This window comes from Phallusia mammillata, chromosome 5 (genome assembly GCF_965637545.1).
Source record: "Phallusia mammillata chromosome 5, kaPhaMamm4.hap1.1, whole genome shotgun sequence".
Lineage (NCBI taxonomy): Eukaryota > Metazoa > Chordata > Ascidiacea > Phlebobranchia > Ascidiidae > Phallusia > Phallusia mammillata.
This window is the reverse complement of record NC_137256.1, coordinates 5,919,985-5,936,897: the sequence shown is the minus strand read 5'-3', so window position 1 is coordinate 5,936,897 and position 16,913 is coordinate 5,919,985. Positions and strand designations below refer to the sequence as shown.

Below are 16,913 nucleotides of genomic sequence, written 5' to 3'. Positions count from 1 at the left end.
TACCTTTTTCTACGACCAGAAAGACGAGATTACGAACCGATTTTCATGCATTTTTTTCAAAAACACAAAGTTCAGTTAAATTTTGGTGTATGTTAGTTTAGGGCAGGGGTGGGCAAACTACGGCCCGCGGGCCGCATGCGGCCCGCCAAAGGAGTTTATGCGGCCCGCCAAATGTTAGTAAATTTTAAAGAGAAAGTTACCGAGCCACGCTAAATAGTACGGTATTATAAGCACAGGCGTAGAGTTTTAAAAAATACCGAAGGTGCGACTTGCCGATACCTATACCATATGCAGAATCTGTACCAGTATACAATACTTTGGAACTAAACACAGATACGTTTTACATGTTTTAGCCTGTTGTTTCTGCCACGTTATTATGCAAATCGTCACTTGACACAATTTCTTCGTTCGATAAAAGTAAAAGCTATTCACGTTTTCAAATACAGCCCACTTTGCACTGTTGACGCCAAAACTTTGGTCACTTTGGATCAAGTTTAGGTCGTTGCAGTACATTGCAAACGGACATTAAACACGGCTTTAGAATCGTTAACACAGACCCGCACAGCACTTAAAGATGGATACTAAAAGCGGCTCGCTTTGTTTAATGTTGGCGCAAGGAATTTGTTAACAAAAAATCGTGGTGTATCCTATGTTGCACCAAAAGCCTGTTTATTTTAAAACAATTACAATAGTAGCGTTTCAACTAATGTTTCTCCAAACAAACTGATAACGTATTTGCACATAGCTGAAAATATACTATGTTAATACTTTGGGCTAAATCAGGGGTGCACAACTTACGGTCGTACGGCCATATGCGGCCGCGGAGACGAGTTTGTGCGGCCGTGACCTTGTATGTTAAAATATATATACTGACTGCCGTGAGGTGACTAAAATTATTTTGCCAAATATTTCGATTTTCAAACTGCTAAAACGAGATTTCGTGAGACTGGCCATAAGCGCAAGGCTTTTTATCCGCTTATTGTGTGCAAACAATGCGAAAAGAACAGGCACCGCAATCGTCACAATACAGATTATGACGTCATAAACAGTTATCTCCGTTCAGCTAAACTTATATACACCAAGTTAGAAATTACTAACCTGAGCATTTTAGGCGGCTTTAAATGGTATATATATATATGATTTAAATCTAATTTTTTACACCAGTTATTTTTAAAAACAGGCAAGTAATTGGGGGCCGTTGGTGAAATACTATGCGGCCCCATAAGATTATGAACTTTTGAATGCGGCCCTTGCACTGAAAAGTTTGCCCACCCCTGGTTTAGGGCGACGGCGTACAAATGTTAAATGTGGCAAGAAAAACATGTGTGGTATTTAGACAAACTTTATGGAAACAATAACATTGTCAACTATAATTATTAGTATTTACAAACACAATACCGATTTTTACTCATACTAACTGCAGTGGTTTGCACGTAAATGTAAAAGCCTGTTTGTGCTTCCCGAAATTCTCAATTTTGTAAGATTTTTATGTTGCTAATGTTCCATTTTTAGCAGCAAATAGTTTTGTGGTTGTGGATATGGTTCATTAAACAAACTATATGACATGATAAAATCAAGCCGGACAAAAATGCGCAGGGTTTTTTAGCAGAATAGCAAACAAGATACAATTTGCCAGAATATGTAACATAGTTAAAAACTTAATTAAATTTACCTTTTTCAAGAGTGTAGCGTTTTTGTGTATTCTGCCAGCAGTTATTGCCGGTTCCAGGAATCGTTTATTCGTAAACGTGCTGCTGTGTAAATGACGGAATTTACGAGTTAAAAATGGGAAGCGTTGTCGGCCTATTATAGTAGACACTGTTTAAATCAGTCGTTAGTTGCCCTCAAAAATGAAATGTATTCTTCACACTTTTCAAAAATATAAGCTTGGTATGCGATTTGTTTAATAAACGCTGGTTTTGTTTTGTTGTACTGTGTAAAGGATTTCACTGCCTTTGTCAAGTTAATTATGCTGTGTTATATCTAACATTTTTTCATAACATTTTTTTGTTTGTTCTGCTCGGTACAGAAGTTAGAAATGGTGCTGTTTCAAAACATTGTGATTGGACAATATGTGGAAGTTCAGCATGAGGGAAAAATTCTTTGTGCCACTGTCCGATACAAAGGACACCTTAATGGTGCCAAGGGAAATTGGGTTGGTTTGCAGTTGGAATATCCTCTAGGAAAGCACAATGGATGTTGGAGAGGCCGACAATATTTCAAATGCCCTGTAGACTATGGGTTGTTTACACATGCAAGCAACATTCAGTTCAGAAGAAATCAACGAAAGACTTTCGACACATACAGAAAAAGGTCTGTTGCAACTGAAGAGGATCCTTGTGCTTGTCCTATTCCGAAGTTTTCATCATGTTACAGTGTTGACCGAGCATACTTAAGGAGAGCAAAGTCAGCGTTTGCTGACATGGAGTATGATGGTGTATTTGGCAAAGAGGAAAGATACCCTTTGAAGCATGCAGTCAGTAGCATGGCCCGTCCTGGTACTTTAAACAGTCAGACACCAAGACAGGACCCTATCCATTATGAGTATTCACAGCCGCATAGTTTTTTTGGCTCTACAAATGCCAGCATTCCTCACTATACGTTGCCTCACGAGGTGCAGTTGCATAAAATGAAACATGGTTATTGGAGTGATGTAAGAAAATCTCAACCAAGATTTCTTTCTGTGTAAAGTATAACTTTATTTTATAACCTTTTCTAAAATATTTTATGTGTGTTGTGCTTTCTGTCAAACAAATTTTACTTTTTACAAAGATGATAAATACCAGTTTCTAGAAATAGTTCTAGTTTTATAGGTGCTGGTGTCTAGTGTTTGTCGTAAGTTTTTGACTGTGTTGTTGGTAAACTGTGGTAGTTTTCTATTCAAACGAAGAAGATGTTTTTAAAGTGCAAAGAGGCTAGGTAAAATGAACAAAACAAATTCCAATTTCAAAATCATTTATCATATTACACTCCTGTACAATTACTTCAAAGTTCTATTAAAGCCTCTTTTGAAGTGTATCAGCTGCTTTTTGCAGCAGTCCTATACATGTATGTTTGAATTTTTACACTAAACTATCATTTGAATGGCACTGTGATTGTGGGCATGTTTATGATTTGTGCTAGAACATTTTTAATTTTTGCTGTACATGACTTATATATACTTGAACATGAATGTATTTTATAGGTTGCACTTAACAAAATGAGATTATTTGCTAAATCCACTGTACGCAAATTGACCTTGTTTGTATTTCACTTATCAAATGTTTTTCAGGCAATTTAATTACATGAAATATTTATCACAAAAATGACTTGTCACAAATAAAGTGAGTGGGTTCTAAATTTTCAAATGGCGGCATCTACAAACAACATTGAAAACCACCGTGGATCACCAGTAGTGTCTGTTCCTCTACATCTTGGACTTTTTCCAGTGTTAGACAATGTAGGTGTTCATCCGTTACACTTAACCATACAAACACTTTTTATGTAATACCATATGTGTTTGTTATTCATGTACAAATTATATGTTTGTATTTGTCTGTACAGCTTTCAGGAGAATGTGATCCACAGACAATCCAGCTTTTGAAAAGTGCCTTTACTGAGGTAGACAATAATTGTAATTTAAACAATTGTGACTCTGTGTAACAGTGGTATTGTTGTCAATTCTAATAGCAATATAAGTATCGGTTACATTGTGTAGAGCCATAAAACACAAAGGTATTTATAGCCTTATTCGTTTTTTTGACTCAATTGTTAAAAAATGTCTTATTTGATAAAATCTTCAATTGGTATATTGTCACTTGCATCACCATGATTTAAATAAGATTGTTTAAATTTAGTATCATATTTTTACAGGCAGAAAAAGCTGCTCCAGGATTTACGCAAGAGTTACTAAGTGGAGTAATTCAAAAAGAAGCTCCAAATGAAATAAGCTTCACAAAAAGCCTTCTGCGAATGTCAGGGCAAGATAGCCAAGGTATATAACAATTGCTGTACACAGATCCAGGCATAATTCATTTTTATGTATTTATTACAACAGGAAATGTTTTGCTGCCAATATTATTGAATACTGTTTGTCGTCATTTTATGGTTTTATAATGGTGTGTATGTGTGCAATATAAAACAACACTAAGCTAATACGATTTTACTCATTAGCAATACAGTATTATTGCCATATGCCACTGTATATGTTTTGTGCTTGTACACCTGTAAGTTGCCTTTCTGGTGTGTCTTACAATATTTTTCTATTACAGAACACAGACTTCATCGGACAGAAAGAGAATTTGTCCGGTTATCCGAGCAATCCCGAAAACTCAAAGTGATTTTATCCAGGATACCTGACGAGATGAACGACAGACCTAGATTTCTGCAAACCATAAAGTAAATGCCCTGTGGTAGTCCCAAATCAGTGTCTACTATTTTAGATATATGTACACGCAAGTGCACGGGGGATGGTAGAAACTAGGTATTCATGTGGTGTTTTATTCAAACAAAGGATTTTCTTTGTCTGAGTTGTATCCACGCGAACCAACACTTCCTGGTTTCAGTTTACACAGTAGTGTTCTTGTGTGAGCCACAGGTCTTGTTTTTCGGTGGGGGCAATCGGCCACTTCCTACTGTTGTACAATTTTGGTATGTGTCATGCAGGGACATTGCAAGTGCAATTAAAGATCTGTTATCCGCCGTCAACGCAGTCTTTCATAAATACAGCACCCGGGAAAATAAAAGGGTAAGATTATTTCTCTTTACATGTAGTTAAGTAACCTATGTTGGTCATCGTTTGAAATTTCTCATTTGTTCTAGTAGGTACTTTCGCCATTTAGGTGATTCACAGTCAGCATTCAGAAACAAATTCCTGGAATTAATTGTTTGAACTATTAGATGCGTATCACTAAACACATACCGTTGTTTGATTTGTTGCAATTCTGGCGCAAAACCAAATATGACTTCATTTCAAAAACTAAATATGACGTCAATTGAAGTGTTAAGAAATACATTGCTGTTACTCTTATTTGCAATTTCTAGACTTTAGATCTTCAAAAGAAAGAATTCGTCAAGTGCTCCAAAAGTTTTAGCGACACATTAAAATCCTACTTCAGGGACGGCAGGTCAGTTTTCTGGACATCATTTTTTAGCGTTTTAAGTAAATTTTACTTTTTCTCATGCCAACACATGCATTTTCGACTGTGTTTTTGGTAAACTGGTAAATTTTATTATGAAAACTGTTTCTAAAGTGCAAATAAATAATCAAGAACGGTAAAAAATATACCTTTCAAATACATTTGCCACATTATTTTTTAGCATTTGAACCAAATTTAACTGTTTTTCACACTGACTCGTACATTGTCATTTACCCGTTTCCACAGCGAGGTCCCGGTTTATGTGAGCGCCAATCGGTTGATCCATCAAGCCAACGCAATTCTACTGGTCTTTAAGACATCGTCGACGGGTTTTTGATCTTAACACAACTGCCAGTGTTGGATACCAGTTGGTAAAGACTGAAGGTGCTGCGCGCCAGGACGTTTATCGCAAAACATGAGTTTTATATCAAAGTGACTGTTCGAGTTCACATTGGTGACACCTTTCACGGACCACGCCCTACCATTGTCCAGGTCAACGCGTTTTGGGTGCATTCCTTTCGTGATGTTATCAATGATTAACATACGACACACAGACAGATCTCCTGCTGATCAAACTGTGTAAAATATTTCTGCCCCCTTCGTACACGGCACAACCGCCTCTGTTAAATTAAAGTGACAAAATTGATGAGTATTTTATGGCATCAAACGTATAGTGGTAGTATCAATTTTTTATCATAGATATGATCAACGAAATAGTTAAGGGAAACTATTTTGGTAAATATAGTCAAACGAAATAAGGAAATATATATTGGCAACACTAACTTAAAGATGTGTTAATTCTGTTATTTTAAGAATTAGATTTAAATATGTCTAAGATTAGAAATAAATTCAGGTTTAAATAGTGCAAATCAAATTTTCTTTTTTGGTTGATAATATTCACCAAGATAATCTATGATTTGAATTAGCCGCCTGTTTTATTTATTTCTGCCCAAAATGGCATCCAAAATTTGGATGTTCAGGTATATGATGAATGATTTATTAGGGCATGGAATTCCTACCCATAACTTAAATAGCGTTGGTGCTCGCGCGGTGCATTCTATATTGCTCTGCGTGCTGCTATCCTTGGCAGCAAAACAATATTCGTCTGTTATCATCCGTCTACTCACGCCAGTTCATGGAACATACGTTGTTGTGCCTTAGTATACATTAGAACACTTACACACCATTTTTGACTAAGTCCCATTTATCCGTTGTTTTAGTTTGAGGCGTCAAAATAGGATGAAATTCGCATCGTTGGTAGGACTTGGTGTTCTACGTATCTTGAAACACTCTCAAATCTGGTTTTGGCATTTAAACGTTATTTCGTTTCCACACAACTTAATTTGGATCACCTGATACAGACTTAGAAAGAATCTTGATTTAAACGTATCAATACGCTATATTCGTAATGATGCCAATATAGCGATTGTTGATCATTTGCAACATGGTAGATTTGTTAAACTAGACCTAAAATAACCCACAATTTCAACCCGCAAACCCGGTTTGAACTCGATATTTTTTTCAAACAAGCTTGAATTGAGACCCATAGTTGTGGAAATTGTGACACAAATAATGCTGAGTGTGAAGCAAGCCGTAAAATTCATACTTAAGTTCCAGCCAGGACGGACTTACACCTCTATATCAAACTGTTCCTTTTCATAAAGTCACCACATCATTCAATCGCTAGATTTTTTCGTTGGATTGCCTGGATTCATTCGATCTATAAGAGGTCATGCAACCTTTCCAAAAACCAGCCCTTATTGAAAAAGTGAACTATATGGCTGACATGGAACTGCATTGCATATACCGTAGTTATATACTTTATTATCTGCCTCTGACAATCTCAAGCGCATGTATCCTGTTGCTGTCCTTGATGGGTGGGCTGATAGCGCGTTTCGTTTCCTATTTTTAGTTTTAAACGCGCTTTCGATCTGCCCCATTTGTGTTTTTATTTTCTCTTGTGTCTGTGCAGTATTGAATTGTGATATATTACACGCTGTTCAATGCTGTGGCAAAATAGAAAATGCTAAACCCACATGATAACTTGGACGTAAACATGGAAATTCCAAACGAATGTACATTTTACAAACTAATAGGGCTAAAAATTGGCTTGAATGTGACTTTAACTAAAAAACCAAATTTTTGGTCGTGCCTTTAAAAATCTCCAGAGTATAATTCTTTTGGGATACATCTCTACCAAGCGTCTTTGTTTTTCTTTATCCCGCTTATTACACCCGCCCCTGCTTCAAACAATCTTGGTCGATACGGTCCATTCGCGTTTAGAAAATATCGTTTCATGGGGCATCTGCGTTCATTTTAAACATGAACAAAAGAACGTCCAAAAATTGTGTTATTTTTGCCGATTATAATTGAATCATGACGGTAACAATGTGGTAGAATATGTCCCAGCTATTAGGAACATCGCTCCTTGCTTTACTATTGTTATTTCTACTGTTATTTTTGCGTCGTAATTTTGAGAGTTCGCTTTGTTTTGTTATCCACGTGTTTATAATAAACTTAGTACAACTGGATTAGGTGTACGACTATATAACAAAACCGTGTTAAAACAAGCTGTTATGAAATCCTTGTTACGCAATAGTTTGAAGTTAAAAAAATGCACTGTGTTGATCCAAAACAATAAGCCGCAGTTCGCAAAGTCTGACAAAATTTGTTTTTAATAACAGAAAAGAGAAGGCTTTTGTGGTGTAAATTGGTTTCTGCAAATACAGGAAACGTGCGTTGAAAGGGTGAATTTGGAAATGAACCGCGTAACTTGCAATAAGTACTGTACAATGAGAAATTTATGAAATAGTACGGCGTACTCTCAAAAGCGCTCAACGCGTCAACGGCCTTTAAAACCGCTAAACACGTTGCCATAATGCTGTTTACGGTAGGATTCTTTTGTAATTGGAAATTAACAGTGAAGCTACACCCTACAGATTATAATAAAATATAATGGTACAGATTATATTTTCTTATTTCGCGAAGGGTTTGGTTAGCCCGTTTGAAAGGAACTTTTTAACTTGGCCTGTTTGACTAGTTTGACGCATAAATACCAAGTAAAAAAATTAACCAAATTTTAGCCCAACAGCTCGTTTATGAACTTTTAATGCGTTTGCTCGGAAAATAAATAAATAAACGGCGTGCTATGCCGCTGGGTGGCGATATTGACTTGATATAAAAGATTTCACGACCGGCACACGCCCACCTTCCGGTATTTGTGTAGGCTGGTATATTTATATCTCATCGTCAACTATTCGGCAAAAATAACGGCCAGAAACTACCTTTTGGCCAAGGCATGCAAATTATGTGCGGGCAAACTGAGTGCAAAAGTTATTCGTATTTTTAGAACCCTAGTAAGGCAAGTTTTTTCTTCATAACGTTTTAATATTGCGCCTCTATTCCAGGTTCATTGCTTGTTTTCTTGCAATTGTGTCACTATGTTTTAATTCAACTTAGCTTCAGATGCTTACCAAGTGTTTTCATGAAAATTTGTTTTGCGTTTGTACCGAATAATATTTTTTGTGGTTATTATTCAGCTTTGATCGGCAAAGTTGTAGAAATTACAAACGTTAATCACACGTTGTAGCTATTTTTCTGTCTATAATGAAAAACGTTCTGGTTTTGTTTGCAAAAATTGCCACAGCTCCCTTGCAAGGCTTATTATTTTTTATTTTTTTTCGAGTTCGAGCAGTTTACTTGTAAAGCCTATTCGAAATGAATAAGGATTTCCACATGTTAAGAACTTCCCCTGCACATTTCCTAATTTTTAACAGTTATGCTACAAAGATAAACTACTGGAATGAACCACACAAAAATAAGCCGACCCATGATTTCGGTATGTTCTATTTCACAACCATTGTCAAGAGTATTTGTCAATATTATGGTATTTTTTTCAAAAAATAAAACAAAACTAAAACCTTACGTAAAATACGAATGGCTTTACAAGAATCAAAACAACGCTTCCGCCTCTCACGTTTTTTCCACTTAAAAGTTAATAGCTTTGCCTATTGGCAGCAACCGATACAACTTTGTTGCGGCTGCGGTCTTTCTCAAAAAAAAATGTATTGTAGTTGTTAAAAAGCTTAAACTTAAAACGTATTTTATTTTGCCTCACGGATTTTTTTTTTGATACAATTAGTCACTTATTTTGTTCCCCTTTATCACCACGTTCCGTTTTGTTTTTGTATGGAGATAAATTTTCTGCTATATTAAACGGACCGCGTTTCCCTGTGCGTTGCTGTTTTTTCTCTTTTCCTTGTAGGCTACTATATCTATGCACTTTTGGCATGAGATATGCGTGATGATTCTGCCGTTTTTTCGAATAGAAATTAAAAAAAAATATTTGTGGAAAAAATTCCTTAACACCGCAATTGAAATACCTCTTCAAATTACAAAAATAAAATTTTCAACGGGAAAAAGGTTTAAATCTTTTGAGTAATTTTGTTTCACGAAGAAACAGTGAAGAGAATTTTTTTGCGGGCTGACTTTCAACAGAATCACACTCATGCTGACACATTTTGTTTACAGCGCCCAGAAATGTACAGAAAACCAATTTAGTGAGTCCTGGAAACAACAACAAAAAAAAAACGATCAGCAATTCACTTTCAATTAAATATCGTATGTTCGGTGCAAATTTATCCTAGCTATTTCCACCTAGAGCTTATGACAGCCAATTTGATTCGGTCTGTTTCTTGTAGTGATGTACCGAATCGACGAAAGTTCGATTCGGCGGAAACCGAATATTCGGTGGTTTTGCCTAATAAATTTGCCCGAATCAACCGAATCATTCATGACGTCACGCGAATTCGTACGCTACGCGTTTGACATGAAAATATAAGTTTACCTACCAGGCAATTAATGCAGAATGGTTGTGTTTCGTCACTATTTTAGTTCTGTGGGGTTTAACATTGCCTTAAGCATGATTGCCAACCCGACAATGAATTACTGGTTAGTTGTCTGCAGTGGGAAAAACGATGATGTGTTAAAAACATAATGATTGGCGCGATTTTCGTTGGTACTAAGCAGAAAAGACACGTTTAACGCTTTAAATATGTGTTCGTAAAAGATTCGGTTTCGGCCGAATCGCAACAAATTATTCGGCCGAAACCGAATCTTTGCAAAAGTGGCCGATTCGGCCGAATAAATTCGGCAAACCGAATATTCGGAACATCTCTAGTTTCTTGCCGTGTACTTGGCCCATTAGCCAAGAAGTTACGCCCCCATAACCGCTCATGCGAACCATATGAATTCGATGTAACATAGTCTGATATTTTTTAAAGTCCATGGTGTATGTAAAGTGGCAGTATGGTTGAAGGCCTTTTTTCGTGTCGAATTGTATGTTTTGTTCACATACACGTGGACGCAACATACATAGTAACACATAATAGTAAAGTTTTTTTAACATTTAAAATGATACCTCGCATATATGTGACTGAATGTCTTTCGACACAAATGTTCATTCAGAGAGTGTTTTGGGGTACGACTTTGTTTAAGGAGCACAAGAGCACACACAAAATTATGTAAACCCTAACTGAAATTTGGCCACAAGTTGCCAACGCGCTTCACTGTGTATAATACCGCTTTATTACGAAACAATACATTTGTGTACAAATAAATAGACCCGATGGTGCAACAAAAAGAAAGAGCCAGTCTTTAGTCTACGTTTATAATCTGTGTAGCGTGGCAAACCTTGAGATTCGTTTAGCACGAATTTCCTTCATTGGCAAGTGAAGTATTTGACAAGCGAATAACAACTTGTTAGGTCAGCAAAGATTAGGCATTTTTACCCAGCTGTCTGGAATTCTTTTGGCAGCAGTCAGAACGTTGTCCTTGGACTCGGATATTTTAGTTGTGTGCGTTATTGGAGAGCATAGCTACCGACACAACCACATCGTGCCATATCTGTATATTTTACTGCAGTTCTCCAAAAAAAGTTTTTGTATTCATTGACTAACCTAAGCTGAGTTAATTTTTGTTGTTGTTGTAGTAAACTGTATTTGTTAAATATGTAACAAATGTTTGAAGGGTGATGCAACTGGGTAATCTGCATTACCGTACCTGAAACGAAACAAAAACAGAATACAAAACACGGTTACGTAAACAATAGTTTACTTTAATTGTTTCGGGAAAGCGACAATTACGGTTTGTGGTGTTTGCATAACACGCTATTGGAACGGGCATTTGGCAACACATGAGAAGCTCTTGTGTTGGTTGTAGGCGTTTGCGCGTGGCCTTACCACAATCAATTCATACGTATGCCTTTGATTAAAGCACCTCTTTTAGTAAGCATTTTGGATACATTGCAGCTAAACAGTGACCCAATGTGTTTTGTCACTAGCTTTGACTGAATAAAGAAGGCTATGTACGCAATGGGTGAAATTTAGCAAGTTGACTGGTCTGGCAATACCAACTCCACGAAGGTCTTCTGTCACACAACAGGGCCGCTGACTAACCTCAATTGCAAACAGCCACTGGCGCATTGTAGTCATAAAACTCTCTGCGTAAAGCGCTGCTCTGTTTGGGTTGCTGTTAGAAAAAGCAATATGGTGCTCTTAATTTGTTTTTAAAGCGTTCAATGTCACGCATTAATTTGTTGTGTCTCATGACTTTATCGTCGGGCAAAGGACACCATTGGTTTGCAAGTTTACAACACGGCCTTTTTTTGATTTGCACAAATGTTGGGCAATTGCTGTTACTTCGGGAAAACAAACCATTTTTGAAATTTCGGAAGATCAGTAACGCCCATACCAATAGCATAGGAAGCCACTATCATTTCCAAGACGGAAGCGGCTTTGCCTTGTTGGCTTAACGTGGTGCGTGAGGATTGTACGAAATCAGCTGATTAGTTAAGTGAACTGGCATAGATTTTGTAATGGGGTAATTATTTTGTGGTAAGAAGACGCCAACGCAGAGGCTAATGGCACGCTTTTTGTCATTTCGTATCATTTACTTCGGTATGACACCTCTCCTTGCCGAAACTCCGCCAACGGCGCTGTTTTAAAGCCCTATTGTATTTCGTTCTGCTCTGGTTGGCGCGGAGTAGGAGAAAAAGGAGCGCTCGCGCCGCGAACGAGTTTGCGAAGCGTTGCCGTTTTGCTGTGACGTAAGTGATGATCGTTTAGTCTCGAATCGCACAAGCAGTCTCGTGTGCCCGGAGTGTTTTTGATATGAAGCTGGCGTGCTACGCCGCTACGAGGCTGCCCTTTGTTGGGCGGTAGTAGTTTGACGGTTTTGTGTTTGCCAGAAACGGGTATCTTCTTGATTGTTGTTTAAACTGTACAGCAGCCTTTCCCCATGTTTCATGCTTATAGTATAGCCATGTGGTGATTGAAGGTTTAGTCTAATCAACAGGCACTTACGCGATGCGCGAGGGCACGGTCGCTACGCAGAATTTGGCTGCCGATCAACCTTACTTGTTCTATGAAGCTGCAGTGATTATAACGTGCCGCATTTGAAAAGTTGTTTGCCCCAAACTAAAGTGAGACACAAGGTCGAGGTTTGGTGATTTGCTTTGTGTGCATTAAACAGTCAGCCATATCCCATTCGAGGGAATGTGTGAGGTCAGATAGTTAGTAGTGGCATCGTAGAAGGGTTTAACGCATTTGGAAACAGTTTAATGAACAGCACAACACAACGCATTGCAAATCAGATTAGTTTGTTTGCTGGCATTAGAATCGTGTTTCACGTCTGATATCCAGTTGTTTGAAATATCCGAATCGGTATTGCGTGTTGCGTTCGCAGTTCCTTTATCTACGCCTTGTGTTTTGTTAAAAGTCGATTTGATTGTTTGTTTTTTGTGTTACTGCAATGAAATGCAGAAATTTATGGCCTCATTTGGTCTTTGTATATGTTACATTGCAGAGTCAAAAAGATTGTGTTCTGATATAACTAACATAAATATTTTGTATTGATTTGATCAAATATCAATAATGTGCGCGTAATACATGTGTATGGCTATGCCATTATGTGATTCGTTGGCAACGTTTTAGTTCCGCAGGACAAAATTTGCCACAGGGTAACGTAACACAGGCGTTGACTCATGACGTCATGCGCCCACGTACAATTTCCGTAAAAACGAAACAAAACAAGGGTCATTTGCATTGCAGCGCATTGACAATCATATGTACGCAGTTGTTACATTTTACGTTTGCAACTTTCAGCGCATTTTTTCTATTAAAGAGTAAGAACTGCGTGCGGCGAGTAATTGGGTCCAACAACGACAAATTACCATCTGATGCATCGCGCATCAAATGAAAGACACGCAATCAAACTGGTTCCCCGCTGCGTGATAGAACGCAAACTTAAACTTGGCAGAAAACTCACGGGTAAAACCTTTTAATTGATCGATAAAAATGGCCCCTACTTAACCTGTGAATAGACTCTGTGAAATTAAAGTTTACACATTCAGCTTTTATGTAACGCCAATGTGCTTTTATGGTTCCATAATCTTTAATCTGTAAGCTTGTCCACTACACGAGGTTTAAATACAAACCACAATAAAACACAGCTCTATAAACTTAAACTCGAATTTTAAATCAACTAAAACCACTGCCAAAACTGTGGTTGGGTGTGAGATGTTGAAATAATATAGCATGCATATTGAGCGATAGTATTGAAAACACAACCCTCTTTGACACCGGACACATTTCTACTACATTCGAAACTACGTTCCATTGTTTTGGCAATCTCTCTTTCACTCCATAGTTTATGGTGTATAGACAAGATCTTAAACGTGTATATAAGCCCTTCGTAACCGCACTGAATGGCCACATCCTGTAATACCAATGTTAAGCGTTTGCTTGTTCCGTTTTGGACGAAACGGTATCGAACATAAGTAATAAACCTTTTAATTTAACCGAGCATATCTGTTCAGATTTGAACTGTTCAGACGTTTTTTTATAGTTTTGTGTTAAGAATATAAATTTTTCAATGGAAAGTAGCTTTTGTAGGCTTTCGCCTTTTTAGGGCGTATATGTTGACTACACAATACCCGCTTTTGTCTCTAGTCCTAAAGCAAAGGTTCTGTACCATTTCTTGAAGTAAAATTATTTCTTGGATATTTTAAGGAATATCAAAACTGATACTCATATTTACCGCCGAGGCATGAAAAATTTTCCTCCGGTTGCGAACTTCTGTTCGTTTGGGCAAGCAACTGGTTTAAGGTCAAACGCGTGGCACTACCCAATACATTAACGACCGTTGAATTTTTCTATTTTGTGTTGCTGAACTTATCTGCCACGCCACAACATTGCAGTTATAGTCTGGTTAACGATATCCCACGGTTGTGGTACTGATTTTCTGTGGGTTTCTAAATACATGACAAGCATACATATGATAAACCATTGGTACAAAGTTGACTTCTTATCAATGTTTTTTAATGTATAGCACCACACTCGATTGGCGCTTTACCACGAGTTAGTCTCAATTTTGTTGAGAAACCAAGAAAACTTGTTTCTCGTACCATCTAGCAGTGTGTTTGTGCCAAAGCATAGTAATGTGCCGTGATAGATTTCAAAATGTGTCCAGAAAAAAATTTGTTCATGGAGATTGCAACTACAATCTAAGATTTAATGAAAAAATGCAAGAGGCTAAAAAACGGTCGAACTCCATTTCGATTATTTTTGTCAACAAAATGCGATCAAACAAAAGTTGAAAAATGAAAACATTTTTGTTTATTTTTTAAAAGTTGAAAATCTATGAACATTGTTGCGTATATAGTTATTTTTACCCTGCAAACAAAAATTGGTTAGCGTGCAGCAAATTGAAAAGTTTGCCGTACAGCATAGTTTATTGACTGCACGCGCATACTTGGGGTGGATTATAGTTTGCTGTACAATGTATGTACAGAATAGATATTGATAAATTCCAATCGGTGCTCCGTCATCGGCCTACCCGAACAACGACATGTTTGATAGAAAAGCATCCGATTTAGTGTGACTATTTTATTGTGGAAGACTGACAACTTGGTTATGGTGGTAATGCTAGTTGTATCTCTATTGATTTGATCACGCCTGTAGCAAATCGGTAAACCAGCCTTTAATTGTATATCCCACATGCTGTTTTGTCTTCAGTAATTAGAATTCAACGGCGAAACACCAGCTGTTTCGCCTGTGTTTATATTTTATGGATGTACGTTTTGTCTACTGAATAATCACGCTAGCAGTTTTGGTTTAAAAACAAGTATATTGCATCAATTCTTACGAAGCTCATGCAAACCTGTTGCAAAAACAGTATTTGCGAGAATTAGACGGTAACTTGTTTTTTGTGACATTGGTAACAGTACGTTGCTGCCGTGCGTGTGTATCGTTGTTACAACATAATGGACCTGATTATCTTAATATGTGTCAAGAAATGTCAAATCTTTTTATTGTTTTATTTACCCCCGAAGGCATGACAAAATCACCCCGGCTGAAATAGTCTAGTTTAAAGTGTCAAGGTAGTGACGTCACAACTCGCGTTGTATGTTTTAGGAAATATCGCTGTTTTCTTTCTAATATTCTTTACGGGTATTACGAAAAGCTCGTCGTTAAAATAAACTTTCGGATTTCGTTATGCAAAGCTTCCACGTTGCTATATTGCCACAATCTCAAACCAACGTGCAACTCAAAACTGTTAAACTTTTTGCGCCAGTGTCCTTTTTGTGTTCACCCTTTTAGTGGTATAAGGACTATAGTGTTGGGTAGCTGACACCCTGACGTCGAAACGTCGGCTGATTTGATTATATTTGTCGGTTTAACAAAAAGGAAAGTTTATGAAGAATACCTGGCAACAACACTATATTCAAAATTGTTAGTTACAATTAAGAAAATATTTAACACATTTGATAATTCACAACATCAAATTACATGGCGTTAATTGTTCACAGTTTTTAAAGCTTCGAAGTGAGGGAATGTCCAATATTGACATACCATCGCCTGTCGACAGCACACCAGACAACCGCGAATGTACGGATAAGTCTTTCGCTCAACGCTGTGTGAAACAAAATACAACGAAGCGCTCGCATGTGATTACAGCCCTGCTGGTCTAAAATTAAATTAGTGCTTTTTTGCTATCAGTTACTGTAAGGTGTAAATGTGACTGACTAAGTTCTAGCCGTCTTTGTTTAAAATCCAAACATGGCGTTTATAACAGAGTACAAACAAAAAGTTTTTTGCAAGTCCTGTAATAAAACTATGCAATCTATCTATTCCTATGCGGTCATTCTTTATGAGAAAACCGTGGTCCTTTACGGTGCGCCGTTGGCAGGCGAGCTTTGGTCGAAAAAGCGAGGGCCGCCATTCTGTGTTCTCCACATAATTGCGCCCGCCATCTCCGGCAACTCGATGACGCGAACGAAATGACCAGCGCAGATGTCGCGACAAAGCCCCAGATAAAAGCTACGGCTGTAATTTGGCCAATCAGCCGATTTTGTTTTCAAGTGCAGCAAATATTAAGGCAGTGTCCTTAACATGTTGCCTTGTAGAGTTTAGTTATACCGGTTAAGGTTAAGTTTAACGTTTAGTGCGGTCAACCGGCCTTGTCGAACCCTGATGAAAGATGAAGGCATAAGGCATACACTTGCATTATTTACGTGGGCAGAGCTTTCTGTTCTTACCCATACCGGCTTATCGCAGTTTGGATCCTTAGCATTGGATTAGTTCTCCCCGAAAATTAATATTTGCATAGCCGTGAAATGACACAGAAAATAGCTGATGTCTGCTGACTAATGGTTCCTTCGTTGGTGGCACAATTTTAATACTTTTCCTGCGTTTTTCGTGTTTTTTTGTCACCTGTTTTTGACTTTTTTAGCTTGAG

General features: G+C 37.6%; 2 protein-coding genes across 2 annotated transcripts; both read left to right on the top strand.

Moving 5' to 3' along the window:
* Nucleotides 1-2,008: 2,008 nt before the first annotated feature.
* On the top strand, nt 2,009-3,271 carry LOC145229858 (uncharacterized). Its single transcript, XM_080095188.1, has one exon. It carries the CDS (start codon nt 2,039-2,041, stop codon nt 2,687-2,689), a length of 651 nt encoding a protein of 216 aa, XP_079951314.1. The 5' UTR covers nt 2,009-2,038; the 3' UTR covers nt 2,690-3,271.
* Nucleotides 3,269-7,648, top strand: LOC145229857 (programmed cell death protein 10-B-like). Its single transcript, XM_080095187.1, has 7 exons — nt 3,269-3,439; nt 3,544-3,600; nt 3,853-3,973; nt 4,251-4,377; nt 4,645-4,726; nt 5,023-5,105; nt 5,364-7,648. The coding sequence occupies exons 1-7, from the start codon at nt 3,347-3,349 to the stop codon at nt 5,452-5,454; spliced, it is 654 nt and encodes a 217-aa protein (XP_079951313.1). The 5' UTR covers nt 3,269-3,346; the 3' UTR covers nt 5,455-7,648.
* The last annotated feature ends 9,265 nt before the right edge of the window (nt 7,649-16,913 follow it).